Source organism: Schistocerca americana, chromosome 2 (assembly GCF_021461395.2).
Source record: "Schistocerca americana isolate TAMUIC-IGC-003095 chromosome 2, iqSchAmer2.1, whole genome shotgun sequence".
Lineage (NCBI taxonomy): Eukaryota > Metazoa > Arthropoda > Insecta > Orthoptera > Acrididae > Schistocerca > Schistocerca americana.
Window position 1 is genome coordinate 927,971,766 of NC_060120.1, and position 20,792 is coordinate 927,992,557.

At 45.3% G+C, this 20,792-nt stretch overlaps 1 protein-coding gene across 1 annotated transcript in view; it reads right to left on the bottom strand.

Moving 5' to 3' along the window:
- Window positions 1-20,792, bottom strand: part of LOC124594870 (diacylglycerol kinase eta) — a 563,158-nt gene that overhangs the window by 383,540 nt on the left and 158,826 nt on the right. Inside the window, exon 2 of the mRNA XM_047133339.1 lies at window positions 14,240-14,344. Within this exon, the coding sequence (XP_046989295.1) occupies window positions 14,240-14,293 (54 nt within the window). The 5' untranslated portion in view covers window positions 14,294-14,344. The remainder of the gene's footprint in view (window positions 1-14,239; window positions 14,345-20,792) is intronic.

The following is a 20,792-nucleotide window of genomic DNA, read 5'->3' on the forward strand; positions in this document are numbered from 1 at the left end:
CAGAATTACATTCTGCAACGTTTGATGTTACCTGCTTATAAGAGAGTGCTCAGTCAGTAATAAGTTTCTTCGATTTCGTGACTGTATTCGGATTAACAAACGAAAGATGACGTTGCTGCGAGTGAAACAACCAGCAATGACATTTATATTCTTTCTCGTCACAAATATCTGAAATTATTTTCAGAATATTTTGCGATTTCAAAGGGTGTGGTTAGGCAGGAATCTAATCTAACTGCTGCGAGTGAAATGAGCACCAATGACATTTATGTTCTTACATGTCAGAAATACTTGGCTGTTTATTTCCGAATATGTTGCGATTTCCGACAGCGTGAATAGGAAGGAACCTGCAAACACAGCTTGATTTGCTGCGAATGAAACGAGCAGCAATCATATTTATAGTCTTGAATGAGATTTTCGCTCTCCAGCGGAGTGTTCGCTGATATGAAACTTCCTGGCAGATTAAAACTGTGTGCCGAACCAAGACTCGAACTCGGGACCTTGCCCGCGAGAGGCAAACGTTCCGAGTTCGAGTCTCGGTCCGGCACACAGTTTTAATGTACCAGGAAGTTTCATATTTATAGTCTTGTTTGTCACAAATATTTCGCTGCCATCGAATTCTTAACAACGATTTTGAAAATTTGGCCGTCAGGACAAAGATCGCACCACGCAGCAAACAATTAACACCACATGACCGATTTCCGAACGCCAGTTGCAAGCGGTAATCCTTCCTCATTTTTAGTCGCTCGTACACAATGTACGCGCGGAAGTACTTCCTCATTTTTAGTCGCTCGTACACAATGACTTCCGAAAGTATGGCGGATAATAGTACATGAGGCACCGCAGTGAGTGTTGAACAACGTGGCGCAGCCTGTCTATTTATACTCTGTCTCTTCGGTCACGCTTTTGACATACGATTTCAAACCTGACAGAAACTGCGATTGGCAGTGAATGCAGATCCATCTTAAACTACACTGAAGTTCCAAAGAAACTGGTATAAGCATGCGTATCCAAATACAGAGATATGTAAACAGGCAGAATACGGCGCTGCGGTCGGCAAACGCTTATATAAGGCAACAAGTGTCTGGCGCAGTTGCTAGATCGGTTACTGCCGCTACAATGGCAGGTTATGAAAATTTAAGTGACTTTGAACGTGGTGTTATAGTCAGCGCACAACCGATGGGACACAGCATCTCCGAAGTAACGATGAAGTGGGGGTTTTCCCATATGGACATTTCACGAGTGCACTGTGAATATCAGGAATCCGCTGAAACATCAAATCTCCGACATCGCTGCTCCCTGAAAAAGATCCAACAAGAACGGACCAATGACGACTGAAGAGAATCGTTCAACGTGACAGAAGTGCAACCCTTCCGCAAATTGCTGCAGATTTCAATGCTGGGCCACTAAAAAGTGTCAGCGTGCGAACCATTCAATGAAGCATCATCGATATGGGCTTTCGGAGCCGAATTACTACTCATGTACACTTGATGACTGTATGACACTGAGCTTTACGCCTGGCTCTGGTCCGCCAACACCGACATTGGACTGTTGATGACTGGGCACATGTTGCCTAATCGGACGAGTCTTGTTTCACATTGTATCGAGCGGATGGACGTGTACGGGTATGGAGACAACTTCATGAATCCATGAAGGCTGCACGTCAGCTCTGTAATGATGTGTCGCGTGTGCAGTTGGAGTGATATGGGTCCCCTGATACGTCTAGATACGACTCTAACAGGTGACACGTACGTAAGAATCCTCTCTGATCATCTGCATCCATTCATGCCCATCGTGTTTTCCGACAGACTTGGGCAATTCCAGCAGGACAATGCGACACACCACACGTCCAGAATTGCTACAGTGTAGCTGCAGGAACACTCTTATGAATTTAAACCCTTCCGCTGGCCACCAAACTCCCCAGATATGAATGTTATTCAGCATATCTGTGAAGCCTTGCAACGTGCTGTTCAGGAGAGATCTCCACCCCTTAGTACTCTTACGGATTTATGGAAAGCCCTGCAGGATTCATGGTGTCAGTTCCCTCCAGCACTACTTCAGACATTAGTCGAGTCCATGCCACGTAGTGTTGCGGCACTTCTGCGTGCTTGCGGGGCCCCTACACGATATTAGGCTGGTGTACCAGCCTCTTTGGCACTTCAGTGTGTACACACTTACGAAAAAAAATCGCAACACCGAAAAGTAATTAATACCGGATATTGCAATTTTGGGAGTACATTCGCCGAGCTAAGATGTTTAAGCTATTTAACACTGTAAGATACCAGGTTAATGCAAGCGCTAGACAAGCCATTGCAAATGTGAAATGCTGGTATATTAATAACCGGTGGAACCGCTGGAATGTTGAATGCAAGCATGCAGACGTGCATGCACTGTGTTTTACAAGTTCCGGATGTTAGTTTATGGAATGGAGTTCTACGCCTGTTGCACTTGGTCGGTCTATACAAGGACGATTAATGCTATGTGGATCGCGCTGGAGTTGCCGTCCGACGATGTTCCGTGTGTGCACGATTGGAGACAGATCTCGTGGTCGAGCAGGCCATGGCAACAAGTCGACACTCAGTAGAGCTTGTTGGGTTTCAACAGTGGTATGTGGGCGAGCGGTATCCTGTTGGAAAACACGCCCTGGAATGTATTCATGAACGGCGACACAGCAGGTCGAGAGTACAAATCTGCATTCAGGGTGCGAACCACGAGAGTGCTCCCGCTGTCATACGATATCGCACTCCAGAACATAACTTTAGGTGCAGTTTGAGTGCGTCTAGTACACAGGCAGGTGCCCTGCAGGCGCACAACAGGCCTCCTTCTAACCAAAACACGGCCATCAGTGGCTTCGAAGCAGATCTCTACCCTACCCTCCAGTGAGGTCTCACTTGGCACCACTGACGTCACAAATGGCGGTGTTTTGGGTTAGTGGAATGCACGCTACAGGCCGTCTGGCTCGGAGCTGTCCTTGACTTAACAGATTTGTAACAGCTCGGTGTGTCATTGTGGTGCCAACTGCTGCTCAAATTGCTGCTGCAGTTGCAGTACGATGCGCCAGAGCCATACACCGAAAACAATGGTCTTTTCTGTCATTAGCGTCACATGGCTGCCCGGATCTCAGTCTTCTTGCGAAGGTACATTCTTGTGACAAGCGCTGCCAGCAATCATGTACGGTGGCTACATTCCTGCCAAGTCTTTCTGCAATATAGTAGAAAGTATATGCATCTTCTCGTAGCCGAATAACACGACCTTGTTCAAACTCAGTGAGATATTGATGACGGTGTCTTTGTGGCCCTAAAGGCATTCTTGGCCAACATCAACTCACCACGGCCACTCTAGAGGGTAACTAACGCGTGTATTTAATGCTAACCGGATTTGCGTCCTCACAGTGGCTCTACTAGCGCCACTCATAAGTGACCGGCGTGAAATTTGAATAGACATGTAGAAACACGCCTACCAACTTTCATTCGCATCGTAAGACACCCCCTCAGTATTGCGATTTTCTTGCCGTTAGGGTAGGTACCGAGCATTCGCCCCCTTAGCTGAGTGGTCCCCGTGTCTGACCTAAGAGTGGCGATTTTTCCTCTTTTCAAATGATGTCGTCCGGTATGGCCAGTTTGATGTTTAGCAGTTATGATGGGGCTATATTAATATACAGGGCTATTTCAAATGATTGAAGCGATTTCATAAATTCACTGTAGCTCCATTCATTGACATATGGTCACGAAACACTACAGATACGTAGAAAAATTCATAAAGTTTTGTTCGGCTGAAGCCGCACCTCAGGTTTCTGCCGCCAGAGCGCTCGAGAGCGCAGTGAGACAAAATGGCGACAGGAGCCGAGAAAGCGTATGTCGTGCTTGAAATGCACTCACATCAGTCAGTCATAACAGTGCAACGACACTCCAGGACGAAGTTCAACAGAGATCCACCAACTGCTCACTCCATTCGGCGATGGTATGCGCAGTTTAAAGATTCTGGATGCCTCTGTAAGGGGAAATCAACGGGTCGGCCTGCAGTGAGCGAAGAAACGGTTGAACGCGTGTGGGCAAGTTTCACGCGTAGCCCGCGGAAGTCGACGAATAAAGCAAGCAGGGAGCTAAACGTACCACAGCCGACGGTTTGGAAAATCTTACGGAAAAGGCTAAGCAGAAGCCTTACCGTTTACAATTGCTACAAGCCCTGACACCCGACGACAAAGTCAAACGCTTTGAATTTTCGGCGCGGTTGCAACAGCTCATGGAAGAGGATGCGTTCAGTGCGAAACTTGTCTTCAGTGATGAAGCAACATTTTTTCTTAATGGTGAAGTGAACAGACACAATGTGCGAATCTGGGCGGTAGAGAATCCTCACGCATTCGTGCAGCAAATTCGCAATTCACCAAAAGTTAACATGTTTTGTGCAATCTCACGGTTTAAAGTTTACGGCCCCTTTTTCTTCTGTGAAAAAAACGTTACAGGACACGTGTATCTGGACATGCTGGAAAATTGGCTCATGCCACAACTGGAGACCGACAGCGCCGACTTCATCTTTCAACAGGATGGTGCTGCACTGCACTTCCATCATGATGTTCGGCATTTCTTAAACAGGAGATTGGAAAACCGATGGATCGGTTCGTGGTGGAGATCATGATCAGCAATTCATGTCATGGCCTCCACGCTCTCCCGACTTAACCCCATGCGATTTCTTTCTGTGGGGTTATGTGAAAGATTCAGTGTTTAAACGTCCTCTATCAAGAAACGTGTCAGAACTGCGAGCTTGCATCAACGATGCTTTCGAACTCATTGATGGGGACATGCTGCGCCGAGTGTGGGAGGGACTTGATTTTCGGCTTGATGTCTGTCGAATCACTAAAGGGGCACATATCGAACATTTGTGAATGCGTAAAAAAACGTTTTGAGTTTTTGTATGTGTGTGCAAAGCATTGTGAAAATATCTCAAATAATAAAGTTATTGCAGAGCTGTGAAATCGCTTCAATCATTTGTAATAACCCTGTACTGCCATACTGACGTGACGTGAAAAGATACGTAAATAACATACGATTGTAAGAACTAGGTTATACCAGCTCATGTATGACTGATTGTACTCTATGCATTTCTGGTTGTTTCATGCATGCTGTACACCGATACTGTGATGATGGCTATAAATCGAAACTGGTTGTGATAATAAGGGACGTATAGACAGCTGCGTGTCATGCATTTCATAAAATACACGGCGATCCAGAAAGGATACTTAGTATTCAGGGGTAAGACAGGAACGATCATTCCAAAGCAAAAGCTCTAGTGCACATGGGCTCTAAGATATATACTTTAAGAGCTATGATTATTTGTTCACAATCCATTATATGAAGCTATTTGTTTTCCATATTTTGAGAGGAGGTAGTATTGACAAAAAAAAGAAGAAATGTTAGTAAGTATTTACATGCAGTCATAATAGTCTGCACTTGTCATCAATAATTCACGGACCAGTCACATTAATATGACCACCGGAGTTCGACGTCAACACGCAATAACCACTCACAGACGGCAGATTGTAGGATTAGCAGTTCAAATGTTCAAATGTGTGAGAAATCTTATGGGACTTAACTGCTAAGGTCATCAGTCCCTAAGCTTACACACTACTTAACCTGCATTATCCTAATGACAAACACACGCACCCATGCCCGAGTGTGCTCCCTGCCGCCGTTGGATAAGCAGCTGCCAACAGAATGTCGTATACTCCCAGCTCACTTATTTGTTACATAGTTTAATTCTTCATTTCTCTACGTGTTTTTGGGTACTTGCATTGTTTAATTCATAAATTTCGGGCGTATTATAGTATTTGAGAGTTGTAGCATCGCGTTTTAGTACCTGAATAGTGTAAATTCGCGTAGTCGTCTGTCTTCTGTTTTTGTTTTGAACGGCCAGTGTCGGTTGGTCCCTTCGCTCACAGCTGCAGGCGGCGCTGACTTCGGATGCGCATCTTGAGGCTGTTGCCAATGGGCACCACTGTGGGGAGCCGGACTTGGGTATCATGGGCATGTCAACCTCGTCCCATCTGTCCCCAGATTGGTCTGCTGCTGTGGTTGCCCCGGTTGCTGCCCGCAGTGGGGCTGAGCCCTCGCCTGTGTTTGATTGGGAGGTCGTTCCAAGGAGTGGCAGGCAGCAAAAGACGTCCCCAGAGGCTGATCAGAAAGCCTCCCCGATGCGTCTGACAAACAGGTTTCAGGTACTGTCTCTGGCTGAGCCAGATGCAGCTGCCTGCCCTGTTTCAGAGGGTGATTCTCAGCCTTCAAGGTCTGGGCAATCACAGAGGGTGGGCTTATTGGTAGTTGGGAGCTCCAATGTTAGGCGCGTAATGGAGCCCCTTAGGGATATGGCGGCTAAGGAGGGGAAGAAATCCAGTCTGCACTCCGTGTGCATTCCGGGTGGAGTCATTCCTGATGTGGAAAGGGTCCTTCCGGATGCCATGAAGAGCACAGGGTGCAGCCAGCTGCAGGTGGTGGCACATGTCGGCACTAATGACGTGTGTCGCTTTGGATCTGAGGAAATTCTCTCTGGATTCCAGCGGCTATCTGATTTGGTGAAGGCTGCCGGTCTTGCGTACGAGATGAAGGCAGAGCTCACCATCTGCAGCATCGTTGACAGAACCGACAGCGGACCTTTGGTGCAGAGCCAGGTGGAGGGTCTGAATCAGAGGCTCAGACGGTTTTGCGACCGTGTTGGCTGCAGATTCCTTGAATTACGCCATAGGGTGGTGGGGTTTCGGGTTCCGCTGAATAGGTCACGAGTTCACTACACTCAGCTGGCGACTACACGGGTAGCGGAGGCTGTGTGGCATGGACTGGGCGGTTTTTTAGGTTAGAAGGCCTCGGGAAAGTACGGGGTGGGCTGCAATCTCAAAGGGTGCATGGCAAATGCAGGACGTGCTTGATCAAGGAACAGTCGGAATTGTAGTTGTAAATTGTTGTAGTTGTGCTGGGAAAGTACCTGAGCTTCAAGCGCTAATAGAAAGCACAGAAGCTGAAATCGTTATAGGTACAGAAAGCTGGCTAAAGCCTGAAATAAGTTATGCAGAAATTTTTACGAAGTCTCAGTCAGACGGTGTTAAGGAAAGATAGATAAGGCAGAATTGGTGGTGGAGTGTTTGTGTCTGTCAGTAGTGGTTTATCTTGTAGTGAAGTCGAAGTAGATACTCCGTTAATAATTGGCTCCTTCTACCGACACTCAGACTCCGATGATATAGTTGCTGAACAGTTCAGAGAAAATTTGAGTCTCGTAACAAATAAATACCCCACTCATACGATTATAGTTGGTGGGGACTTCAACCTTCCCTCGATATGTTGGCAAAAATATTTGTTCAAAACCGGTGGTAGGCAGAAAACATCGTCCGAGGTTGTCCTACATGCTTTCTCCGAAAATTATTTCGAGCAGTTAGTCCACGAACCCATGCGAATTGTAAATGGTTGCGACAACACACTTGACCTCTTAGCCACAAACAATCCAGAGCTAATAGAAAGTATCATGACTGATACAGGGATTAGTGATCACAACGTCGTTGTAGCTAGGCTCAATACTGTTTCTTCCAAATCCACCAGAAACAAACGCAAAATAATTTTACTTAAAAAAGTGGATAAAGTGTGACTAGAAGCCTTACTAAGAGACAATCTCCATTCCTTCCGAACTGACTATGCAAATGTAGACGAGATGTGGCTCAAATTCAAAGATATAGTAGAAACAGCAATTGAGAGATTCATACCTCATAAATCGGTAAGAGATGGAACTGATCTCTCATGGTACACAAAACAGGTCCTAACGCTGTTGCAGAGGCAATGCAAAAAGCATGCAAAGTTCAGAAGAACGCGAAATCCCGAAGATTGGCTCAAATTTACAGACGCGCGAAATTTGGCACGGACTTCAATGTGAGATGCCTTTAATAGGTTCCACAATGAAACATTGTCTCGAAATTTGGTAGAAAATCCGAAGAAATTCTGGTCGTATGTAAAGTACACAAGCGGCAAGACGCAGTCAATACCTTCGCTGCGCAGTGCCGATGGTACTGTTACCGACGACTGTGCCGCTAAAGCGGGGTTATTGAACGCAGTTTTCCGAAATTCCTTCACCAGGGAAGACGAATGGAATATTCCAGAATTTGAAACACAACAGCTGCTAGCATGAGTTTCTTAGAAGTAGATACCTTAGGGGTTGCGAAGCAACTCACATCGCTTGATACGGGCAAGTCTTCAGGTCCAGATTGTATACCGATTAGGTTCCTTTCAGATTACGCTGATACAATAGCTCCCTACTTAGCAATCATATACAACCGCTCGCTCACCGATAGATCTGTACTTACAGATTGGAAAATTGCGCAGGTCGCACCAATGTTTAAGAAGGATAGTAGGAGTAATCCATCGAACTACAGATCTATATCATTGACGTCGGTTTGCAGTAGGGTTTTGGAGCATATACTGTATTCAAACATTATGAATCACCTCGATGGGAACGATCTATTGATACGTAATCAGCATGGTTTCAGAAAACATCGTTCTTGTGCAACGCAGCTAGCTCTTTATTCGCACGAAGTAATGGCCGCTATCGACAGGGGATCTCAAGTTGATTCCGTATTTCTAGATTTCCGGGAAGCTTTTGACGCCGTTGCTCACAAGCGATTCTAATCAAGCTGCGGGCCTATGGGGTACCGTCTCAGTTGTGCGACTGGATTCGTGATTTCCTGCCAGGAAGGTCGCAGTTCGTAGTAATAGACGGCAAATCATCGAGTAAAACTGAAGTGATATCAGGTGTTCCCCAGGGAAGCGTCCTGGGACCTCTGCTGTTCGTGATCTATATAAATGACCTGAGTGACAACCTGAGCAGTTCTCTTAGGTTGTTCGCAGATGATGCTGTAATTACCGTCTAGTAAGGTCATCCGAAGACCAGTATCAGTTGCAAAGCGATTTTGAAAAGATTGCTGTATGGTGTGGCAGGTGGCAGTTGACGCTAAATAACGAAAAGTGTGAGGTGATCCACATGAGTTCGAAAAGAAATCCGTTGGAATTCGATTACTCGATAAATAGTACAATTCTCAAGGCTGTCAATTCAACTAAGTACCTGGGTGTAAAAATTACGAACAACTTCAGTTGGAAAGACCACATAGATAATATTGTGAGGAAGGCGAGCCGAAGGTTGCGTTTCATTGGCAGGACACTTAGAGTATGTAACAAGTCCACTAAAGAGACAGCTTACACTACACTCGTTCGTCCTCTGTTAGAATATTGCTGCGCGGTGTGGGATCCTTACCAGGTGGGATTGACGGAGGACATCGGAAGGGTGCAAAAAAGAGCAGCTCGTTTTGTATTATCACGTAATAGGGGGGAGAGTGTGGCAGATATGATACGCGAGTTGGGCTGGAAGTCATTAAAGCAAAGACGTTTTTCGTCACGGCGAGATCAATTTACGAAATTTCAGTCAGAAACTTTCTCTCCCGAATGGGAAAATACACTCCTGGAAATGGAAAAAAGAACACATTGACACCGGTGTGTCAGACCCACCATACTTGCTCCGGACACTGCGAGAGGGCTGTACAAGCAATGATCACACGCACGGCACAGCGGACACACCAGGAACCGCGGTGTTGCCCGTCGAATGGCGCTAGCTGCGCAGCATTTGTGCACCGCCGCCGTCAGTGTCAGCCAGTTTGCCGTGGCATACGGAGCTCCATCGCAGTCTTTAACACTGGTAGCATGCCGCGACAGCGTGGACGTGAACCGTATGTGCAGTTGACGGACTTTGAGCGAGGGCGTATAGTGGGCATGCGGGAGGCCGGGTGGACGTACCGCCGAATTGCTCAACACGTGGGGCGTGAGGTCTCCACAGTACATCGATGTTGTCGCCAGTGGTCGGCGGAAGGTGCACGTGCCCGTCGACCTGGGACCGGACCGCAGCGACGCACGGATGCACGCCAAGACCGTAGGATCCTACGCAGTGCCGTAGGGGACCGCACCGCCACTTCCCAGCAAATTAGGGACACTGTTGCTCCTGGGGTATCGGCGAGGACCATTCGCAACCGTCTCCATGAAGCTGGGCTACGGTCCCGCACACCGTTAGGCCGTCTTCCGCTCACGCCCCAACATCGTGCAGCCCGCCTCCAGTGGTGTCGCGACAGGCGTGAATGGAGGGACGAATGGAGACGTGTCGTCTTCAGCGATGAGAGTCGCTTCTGCCTTGGTGCCAATGATGGTCGTATGCGTGTTTGGCGCCGTGCAGGTGAGCGCCACAATCAGGACTGCATACGACCGAGGCACACAGGGCCAACACCCGGGATCATGGTGTGGGGAGCGATCTCCTACACAGGCCGTACACCACTGGTGATCGTCGAGGGGACACTGAATAGTGCACGGTACATCCAAACCGTCATCGAACCCATCGTTCTACCATTCCTAGACCGGCAAGGGAACTTGCTGTTCCAACAGGACAATGCACGTCCGCATGTATCCCGTGCCACCCAACGTGCTCTAGAAGGTGTAAGTCAACTACCCTGGCCAGCAAGATCTCCGGATCTGTCCCCCATTGAGCATGTTTGGGACTGGATGAAGCGTCGTCTCACGCGGTCTGCACGTCCAGCACGAACGCTGGTCCAACTGAGGCCTCCAGGTGGAAATGGCATGGCAAGCCGTTCCACAGGACTACATCCAGCATCTCTACGATCGTCTCCATGGGAGAATAGCAGCCTGCATTGCTGCGAAAGGTGGATATACACTGTACTAGTGCCGACATTGTGCATGCTCTGTTGCCTGTGTCTATGTGCCTGTGGTTCTGTCAGTGTGATCATGTGATGTATCTGACCCCAGGAATGTGTCAATAAAGTTTCCCCTTCCTGGGACAATGAATTCACGGTGTTCTTATTTCAATTTCCAGGAGTGTATTATGTTGAGCCCAACCTTCATAGGTATGAATGATCATCAAAATAAAATAAGAGAAATTAGAGCTCGAACAGAAAGGTTTAGGTGTTCGTTTTCCCCGCGCGCTGTTCGGGTGTGGAATGGTAGGGAGATAGTATGATTGTGGTTCGATGAACCCTCGGCCAAGCACTTGCATGTGAATTGCAGAGTAATCATGTAGATGTGGATGTAGATGTCGAGGACTCGAACCTCCGCCGGGATCAGCCGCACAATCCATGACTGATTAGCAGTGGACAGTAAGTAACGCGTGTGAGGGGTACGCGGAAAACAGTGCAGTCTTTGCCGTAATGCGGAGACGGAGCGATTTATCTGAGGCCCAAAAGGACGTGAGAACTGTCTTTCGGACCAAGGGTGGAAGTATTTCCGAAACTGCCAAACCTGGAAACTTTTCGCCTGCCATAATGGTTAAAGTATACCGTGCATGGTAAAATTGCGACTGTGGTGCACCACAGCCCACAGATAACAAGGGTGAACAACGGCTCGGGAGATGTGTACGGGCAGATAAACGCGCAACTGTTGATCAACTGTTGAGTGAATGTTGCTGCGTATGGTCCTACATAGCAGTCGCCTAGATCATGCACCCTTGCTGACTGCTGTTCATCAACGACGGAGGCTGGAATTTGCATACCAGTAGCGTAACTCGATGTCCAGTGAGTGGCGACAGGTGGTCCTTTCAGAAGAATCGGACTTTATGCTTCATCGGACAGATAGCCATCAGCATCTACGGCGTCAAGAATCTGAAAGCAAACACAACAGCCGCAGGAGGGTGCGTTATGGTCTGGAGAATGTTTTCATGTCATTAACTGCGTAATCTTGTCATTCGGGAAGGCACAATGGATCGGCACAAGTATAGATCTATCCTCGGGGAGCATTACCACCTTTTCATGCAGCTCTTTTTTCCGGACACGATTGCATCTACCAGCAGGACAATGCAACATGTCATACAGTTGGCATTGTACATGCAGCAGGATGAATTTATCGTATTCCCCTGTCCACCAAAATTACCCGGTTTAAGCCCAATCGAAAATATTTGGGAGCAGCTCGATTGGGCTGCTCGTGCCATGGATCATCAACCGAGATACCTAGCGCAGCTGGCTGCGGCTGCGGCACTGTAGTCGGCACGGCTGCACAGCCCCTTGGTACCTTTCAGAATCTCACTGGCTCTCTTCCTGCACGTCTCACATAATCAGGCTTTTGACAGGTGGTCACATTCATGTGACTGGTCAGTGTAGTATGCGCTTTCACACAGGCGGGTATAGCTTTTTCTTCGGTTGCGTGCAACATTCATCAGCAGGGTGGCGGTCGCGAGTTTAGGCATCCCTTGTAACAACGAGGCGTCTTTCTTCCTGCAAGTTTCACATAATCAGGCATTTGACAGGTGGTCACATTAATGTGACTGGTCGCTACATCTACATCAACATCCATACTCAGCAAGCCACCTGACGGTGTGTGGCGGAGGGTACCTTAGGTACCTCTATCGGTTCTCCCTTCTATTCCAGTCTCGTATTATTCGTGGAAAGAAGGATTGTCGGTATGCTTCTGTGTGGCCTCTAATCTCTCTGATTTTATCCTCATGGTCTCTTCGCGAGATATACGTAGGAGGGAGCAATATACTGCTTGACTCTTCAGTGAAGGTATGTTCTTGAAACTTTAACAAAAGCCCGTACCGAGCTATTGAGCGTCTCTCCTACAGAGTCTTCTGCTGGAGTTTATCTATCATCTCCGTAACGCTTTCACGATTACTAAATGATCCTGTAACGAAGCGCGCTGCTCTCCGTTGGATCTTCTCTATCTCTTCTATCAACCCTATCTGGTACGGATCCCACACTGCCGAGCAGTATTCAAGCAGTGGGCGAACAAGCATACTGTAACCTACTTCCTTTGTTTTCGGATTGCATTTCCTTAGGATTCTTTCAATGAATCTCAGTCTGGCATCTGCTTTACCAACGATCAACTTTATATGATCATTCCATTTTAAATCACTTCTAATGCATACTTCCAGATAATTTATGGAATTAACTGCTTCCAGTTGCTGACCTGCTATTTTGTAGCTAAATGATAAGGGATCTATCTTTCTATGTATTCGCAGCACATTACACTTGTCTACATTGAGATTCAATTGCCATTCCCTGCACCATGCATCAATTCGCTGCAGATCCTCCTGCATTTCAGTACAATTTTCCATTGTTACAACCTCTCGATACACCACAGCATCATCTGCAAAAAGCCTCAGTGAACTTCCGATATCATCCACAAGGTCATTTATGTATACTGTGAATAGCAATGGTCCTATGACACTCCCCTACGGCACACCTGAAATCACTCTTACTCCGGAGTCAGTGTAGTATGCGCTTTCAGACAAGTGGGTATAGATTTTTCTTCGGTTGCATGCAACATTCATCAGCAGGGTGGCGGTCGTGAGTTTAGGCACCCCTTGTAACAATGGGGCGTCTTTCTTCCTGCACATCTAGCATAATCAGGCTTTTGACAGGTGGTCACATTAATGTGACTAGTCAGTGTAATATGTGCTTTCACACAGGTGGGTATAGATTTTTCTTCGGTTGCGTGCAACATTCATCAGCAGGGTGGCGGTAGCGAGATAAGGCACCCCTTGTAACAACGGGGCATCTTTCTTCCCTCACGTCTCGCATAATCTGGTTTTTGAAAGGTGGTCACATTAATGGACTGGTCAGTGTAGTATGTGCTTTCAGACAGGTGGGTGTAGATTTTTCTTTGGTTGCATGCAACATTCATCAGCAGGGTGGCAGTTGTGCGTTTAGGCATCCCTTGTAACAACGGGGCGTCTTTCTTCCTGCACGTCTCGCATAATCAGGCATTTCATAGGTGGTCACATTAATGTGACTGGTCAGTGTAGTATGCGCTTTCACACAGGTGGGTATAGATTTTTCTTCGGTTGCATGTAACATTCATCAGCAGGGTGGCGGTCGCGAGTTTAGGCACCCATTGTAACAACGGGGCATCTTTCTTCCTGCACGTCTCGCATAATCTGGCTTTTGAAAGGTGGTCACATTAATGTGACTGGTCAGTGTAGTATGCGCTTTAAGACAGGCGGGTATAAATATTTCTTCTGTTACGTGCAACATTCATCAGCACGGTAGCGGTCGCGAGTTTAGGCAGCCTGTGTAACAACGGGGCATCTATTGCGCTGGAAGGAACCTGAAAATGGCCACTAAAGTTTTCTGGCGCAAAGGAGAGGAATTACGCAGAACTTGCATTCTTTAGGATACGTATTCAATATGTCTGCGCGGCGCAAATTTGAAGGCCTACAGCACCACACTCACCTCGTAGTACTCGCGACTGCTGGAAGCTTTCAGCGCCGATATCCACTCCTCCATCTCCTTCCGCGATTCTGCACACAGCACCAACCGCCGGAATGGGGTTATCACCTGCAACACGGCCAAAGGCGTCGGCAATTAGCAAAGCTCAAGCTGTACTCTCTCCATGCAGCTATTGCAGCCGTGAGTACACTGCTTGGCAATTGCTAAGGAACAACTAACACTTGCTGAGGAACAACTGACAATTGCTATCGAGCAACCGACAAATGCTTCGGAACATCCGACCAATAATAGTAAAAGGAAATGTAGGGGGCGGGACGTGTTAACTGCAGCGAAACCAGCGCGTTCGACAATTCATGAGGTACGGTTTATGACAAAGGTTGTCGTCAACTGATTAGTGCGACATTCTGTGTGGTACAGCAACATATCTGCAAGACAAAATTTGAGTGCTTACGATCGTGGACGTTCAGTTGGGCGACCACGGTAATGGGTGTGTCCAAAAGTGTCATATCGCGATTACAAAAGGTCGCCGGAAACATGCCAGTGGTTGTAGACGGACTAGCACATCGCAAGAGAGTCAATACGTTGCCCAAGTGGCGAAAAGGAAGGGACATCTCACTCCGAGGCAGATCGCTGCAGACCTCGCAATCGCTGCGGGTACACCTGTTTCTGCTAGTATCATTACACGGTGTTTAAATGCTCAGAAGCTTGTTAAATGCATCGCACTTCAACCAGTCGTCATCAGTAAAGAGTTCGTTGGTGTAGGGATGTAAGGAGTATGTTGGTTGGAATCAGGGAACAGTAATGACTCCGACGAATCCCGCTTCACTGTGGCAAGTATCCCAGTTAGTGTAGAGAGAGAGAAAGAGGGGGGGGGGGGGCGGGGGACACGTTACACACCACAAAATGTTCATGAACGTCCTCTGTGTGGCTCTGAGCACTATGGGACTCAGCTTCTGAGGTCATTAGTCCCCGAGAACTTAGTACTAGTTAAACCTAACTAACCTAAGCACATCACACACATCCATGCCCGAGGCAGGATTCGAACCTGCGACCGTAGCGGTCTCGCGGTTCCAGATTGCAGCGCCTAGAACCGCACGGCCACTTCGGCCGGCTCCTCTGTGTGGCCTAGGAGTTATGATGTGGACAGGCATTACGTTGTTGTTGGTTGTCAGTATGTTAAGCGGGCCAATGTTGACAGTAGCGTCGGCGCTAACATGTCTACAAGTTGCGAAGAGGGTGTTTTGGTTGAACAGCGTTGCGTATCTTTGCGCGTGGTACCGCTGCAGCACAGTGAGATTATTGTGGATCATATCCGTTTGTTTAGGGGTGCGATAGGTTCCGACCTTTACGGGTGACAGTGGCCTTCCATCCAGGACCTCTCAGAGAATTGGAAAGTGAAGCTACTGAAAGTATGGAATGGCCTGCATACTTCCCGGACATAAAGCCTATAGTGCATGTCTGGGATGCTCTTGGTAGACTTATTTTTCAACCAAAAACCCTCTCTTCTAACCGTGCAAGAACTGAAAATTGCCTTGAGTGGGACAATACCCCACAAGAAGTCCTAAACTGTTTGGTAGCCAGCGTGAATAACAGGGGCAAAATGTGCCCTACTGCCCGAGGAGGGCATGTTCCTTATTGAGAGTCCGATGCTGACATTTTGTTCGGAGCCTGACCTGTATAAGACATTAGGTGAAATCTGAACCTTTTTCTTTATAAATGTACCACTGACCACTATTACGTATGTATTGTGTGTCTCAACGTCGTCCACCACTGCCTGTGATTATTCCTGTCCAACAATGTCTCTGCTCCTTAGCAATTATCAAGCGGTGTACTATCGTCGTGCCACGAGGTGTCTGTTGTCTCAGGGGCGAGGGATAGGGTGAGAGGAACGTGCATTGTGTGGCCTTTTGTTATCAACATTTTGTTGCTTGTTAGTGCGTTAAGTGGGCCAATGTAGCAGTTCAGGCTGCAGCGTCGGCGCCCACTAACATACGTAGGAGCTGCGTGGGCATTAGGCACACCGTAGCTTTCCAGAAAACAAAGAGTTCTGTGATTTAACACCCTGGACTGTATCTTTGGTTTTTCATAAATCATGAAAATAAGATTTCGATAAAACAAGCCAACGAAAAAGTATATTTTGCTAGGTAGCAGCTTAACCCCACAATTTTTTGGGCACTGAATCCTTATCCCAACTCAGTTTTCGCCTGTCGCTTAAAATTTTGTCATAATCTAAGTTCGTTATAAATTAGAAAACTGCCAAAACATGTGAAACTGGAATAAAAAAAAAATTAATTTTTCAGTATGTGCAATATTAAATCCAGTGTAGACTTTCGAAGACAGCTCTCAGAGAGTTCCTGATCAATACAGGTGTGAGGCAAGGAGACGGTATTTCGTGTATGTCGTTCAAGTGTGTTCAGAAAAAAAAAACAATGCAGCGGGCTTCGGATTAAAGATGAGGATCACAGTAGATAACCTAAGGATCCCATGCCTGGTCTTTGCTGATGACCTGGCTTTACTAATAAATGACATGCAAGAGGCTCTCATTGAACTCCAGAAACTATATTAAACATCAGAGAAAACAGGTCTATTCATCAAACTCTGGAAAGACTGAATTCGTTACCAATATTAAAGGCGTCCCTAGGATGATAAGAATGAGAGCTACATGATGAAAGATTTATAGACGAGGGTAGGATACTCTTAGCAGTTCCAGTTGTGTTGACAGTTCGAGCGGCGCCGTCTATTGGCCGATGAATTTGTAGCAGTTCTGAAGCGAATGCCTTGAAATGTACAGTTTAGAAATGGTGTTGAACTTACGAGGGCTTAAGTTCAGTAGATGCGTTTTTTAAAAGGGCACAGTTTCAACGCGACAATTAACCAGTGTATTGTGACTGTTTGATAAGCAAGCCATTCCGTGGACTGTTGGTAGACATTCTTTATATTCAGTTTCACTTACCGAGAGTGAGATTCAGTTTAGAGTAATTGGCATTATAAACTGTGAATTTAATTTACAGTTTACGTTCATGTTCAAAAGTAGGGTAGCAAAGGCTATTCTAGATCATAATAAATGAGTGACATGTAAATCAGAATTTAAAAGTCACACAGTTTTGAACTGCAAGTTTTTAGATAACAAATTTTAAGCTAATTAATTTCACTAACAAAGCATATTAAGAGAGTCAAAACCATGAAGTACCTTGGAGAATGGATCTCAGATCATCTTAGTGAAACTGCAGCTCTCTAACAAAGTAGAAACATACTACATAGACAGGGCATACTGTGCTTGGAAAAAAATGTACGCCTCAAAACATCTACCGATGAAAATCAAACTAAGATCCTATAACACAGCAGTCAGGCTGTCAGTCGTCTAGGAAGCAGTGTGTCTATTCCTAACCAAGAACATCCTAATAAGAATCCTCGAATTACGAGAAAGGAAATTCCTGCGAAAGATAGTGTCATCAAGGATCCTACCAGGTGGGAAACGATAGTACTAACCTTATCGTGGACTCAACCAACACAAAGAAATCTCGCTGATACCACCAGAAGAAGACAACTAGCGTTCTAAGGGTACCTGTTCTATAAGAGCTTCAGAATAGCGAACAAGGGTAAAGCCATTGGATCCCTGTGGATCAAGCAAATAAGAAAGACCATGCAGAACTTCATATTAGGTAAGGCATAGTAACTAATAGGAGTGCCTACCAGTTTGCTATTGAAACCAGGCCCTTCATAGCATCTCTTACATAAGACCAGTAAATGGTCCCAATAACACAAAACAGAGTGCACCAGGAAAATGGAGTAATACTGGGCTAACACGAAAGCTCAAGGTACTAACAAGGAGACATCTACTAAACTTCACCAAGAGCATCAAATGTGGCAGACGACAACAGCACAGCAAAAGCACAAGCAACTTGATCCACAGATGAACCAAACGACTTTTAAAAAAATGACAAAGATTTTACTGAATTATAAACGTGAAACACCTCTTTTATTACAAAGGCATTATGTGTACTTTGGCTTATAAACTGTAACGTAACAGCTTAAATTAGGCCAAAAAATTTATTAAAACTTTTTCGGTTAAACCATGTCCATAAAAATCGAAACAAGAAGTATCAACGTTTTTAACTATGTGAACTGTAAGGATGTTTTCTAACTACGCTGAATGCCTTTGATAATCGGTTAGAAAATGGAGTAATTAATATAGTTTAACGAAATTAGAAGTATTATAATGAATGATTTTTATAATTATAACGACTGTAATCTGCATAGGGTATTTAAAAATGTATGATACTTTTGAAAAAGCAAATAAGAAAGTAAGGGATCCACTTTAGGTTTTCAACATGTGGTTTTCTTGCTGAACTTGGCGCAAAGTGGCACGGAGAGGACAGTAGGGAATGAAAGACGATTGTCACAGGCAGGGCAGCCTGGGGTGTGTTCATACATGTGTCATGTCTGGCGATGTTAATATTTTATGAGTGCTAAAGCTATGCATAATCGAGTGAAAGTTGGGGTGGCGACGACATTTCTGACGTACGGTCGTCTCCAGAAACTGCGATTTTTGGAAAGTAACAATACCCACCATTAACATAGAATTTGGAGCCAACGCAACATTAAGAAAAATGGCTACCACAGGCAACGTGGTAGTAATAAATTAATTTCATCACACTGGAGACATGAAGAGCCTTGCCAATTATCATTATGCAATTTACCATTGTCGCATCACAACAGCCACAATAAACAAGGCAAGTCTTTTTTATTAAATATGAGTGAACAGAGGTGTAAAAATATTACAGTCAAAAACTTCATTTGCAGCTATTGAATAGTTTCAATTATTTAAAAGTATGTGTTAAATTCATTATCCTAAAGTCACAAACTGAGTCCTAATTTCCTGTTCATTCTGTTTAAATAATTCTGAGCAATACTAACCGGTCAAAAGAACGTATAAAATAATTTTGGAATCGCAATAATGAAAGATTGTCGTAAGTGTATTTGAAAAAGACGGTTTTTAAATTTATTTGTGTGCACATTAAATTGACTGGTCGCGTTACTAATTCAGTTAATGCTTCATATTTTGAGATATTTCACTTAATTTTGAGTTATTTCATTTTCATTAATACGTAACTGCAAAATTTAAAGATGGTAGCCACTGAGCTATGTTATAAACTCACAGCTGCTTTCGTCTTATCTACAAGTAGAACATTGAAAGTTAATTATTATAACGTAAATTCATTTCAGTAGCAGTTAAATAACTTCTGAAAGAATAAAGGTAAATTGCTCCCTGAGAGCTGGCGACCACAAATCTTCGTAGGGACTATTGTACGGTAAGATTATATCAGTCTACAATCCGTCCACTACTGTGATGGAGATAAAGCTACAAGGTAGACAGTGACGTGTAATATCCTTTTTTGTGCACCGAAGTCATTGGAGGTCAAGCCCTAATATTTGCAACGCATTTTGGAGAGAGGTCCAAGAGAAAAATAGATGCCTAAAATTAACAATATTCCGTTGGGTTGCATACGATCAAATCAACAATTAAACATTGTCAGAGTCAGCAAAATATTAACAGTTATAAAGTGCAACGTAAATACCAATGCTTTACTGAGTGCACAAAACGGGTGATACAGCAGCCTGTTTTTTCGTAGCTCAGTAGGTGTCGATGCACTTTCTTTCAGTAACTTAAAATATTATTCTGTATCATATTACACATCACAGAGAACAAATACAGCTATTGGAATAACTACAAGCTGCCAGTTTTGTAATTAAAAAGAAATGCTTTTCCCACTAGTAAAACATTAAAAAGTCCTATTACACGCGATTCATGTACTTTAAAAATTTTAGACGAGTCGTTCACACGTGAAATCGGCAGATTCGTTTTCAAAGCATACTGGAGACTCCCAGGAGAGACACACACAAACCATTTGTATGTTTTATGTTTTTGTTTGTGTGTGATATTCAGAAGTACAAACGTGGGTCATTAGTCTTTGTATGGCCCATTACGTATTCCTCTCCAGTACTGACCTCTTCATTTCAGAGTAAGAATGGCAACCTACTCCTCAGTTATTTGCTAGGGTATTCCCAGCTGTCTGCCACTACAGTTTTTACTCTCTACAGCTTCTTCAAGTACCATGGAAGTTATTCCTTGACGTCTTAACACATAACTTAACATTCTGGCACATCTTCTTTCCAATATTTTCCACACGTTCCTCTCCTAGCTTATTCTGTAGAGAACGTCTTCTTTTCTTATTTTATCAATCCAAATTTCCAACATCCTTCCGCAGCACCACATCTCCGACACTTCGATTCACTTCCTTTCCGGTTTTCCCACAATTCATGAATCATTTCCACACAATGATGTGCTCCAAACGTACATTCTGGAATTTTTTTCCCTCAGGTTAAGGCTGATGTTTGACACCAGTAGACTTCCTTTGGCCATGAATGCCCTCTTTGCCTGTGTTAACCTGTTTTTTATCTCTTCCGTGCTTCGTCCACCGTACGTTATTTTGCTTCAAAGGTAGCAGAATTCCTTCACATTGTCTGCTTCGTCTCCCACAGTGTTGTTGTTAAG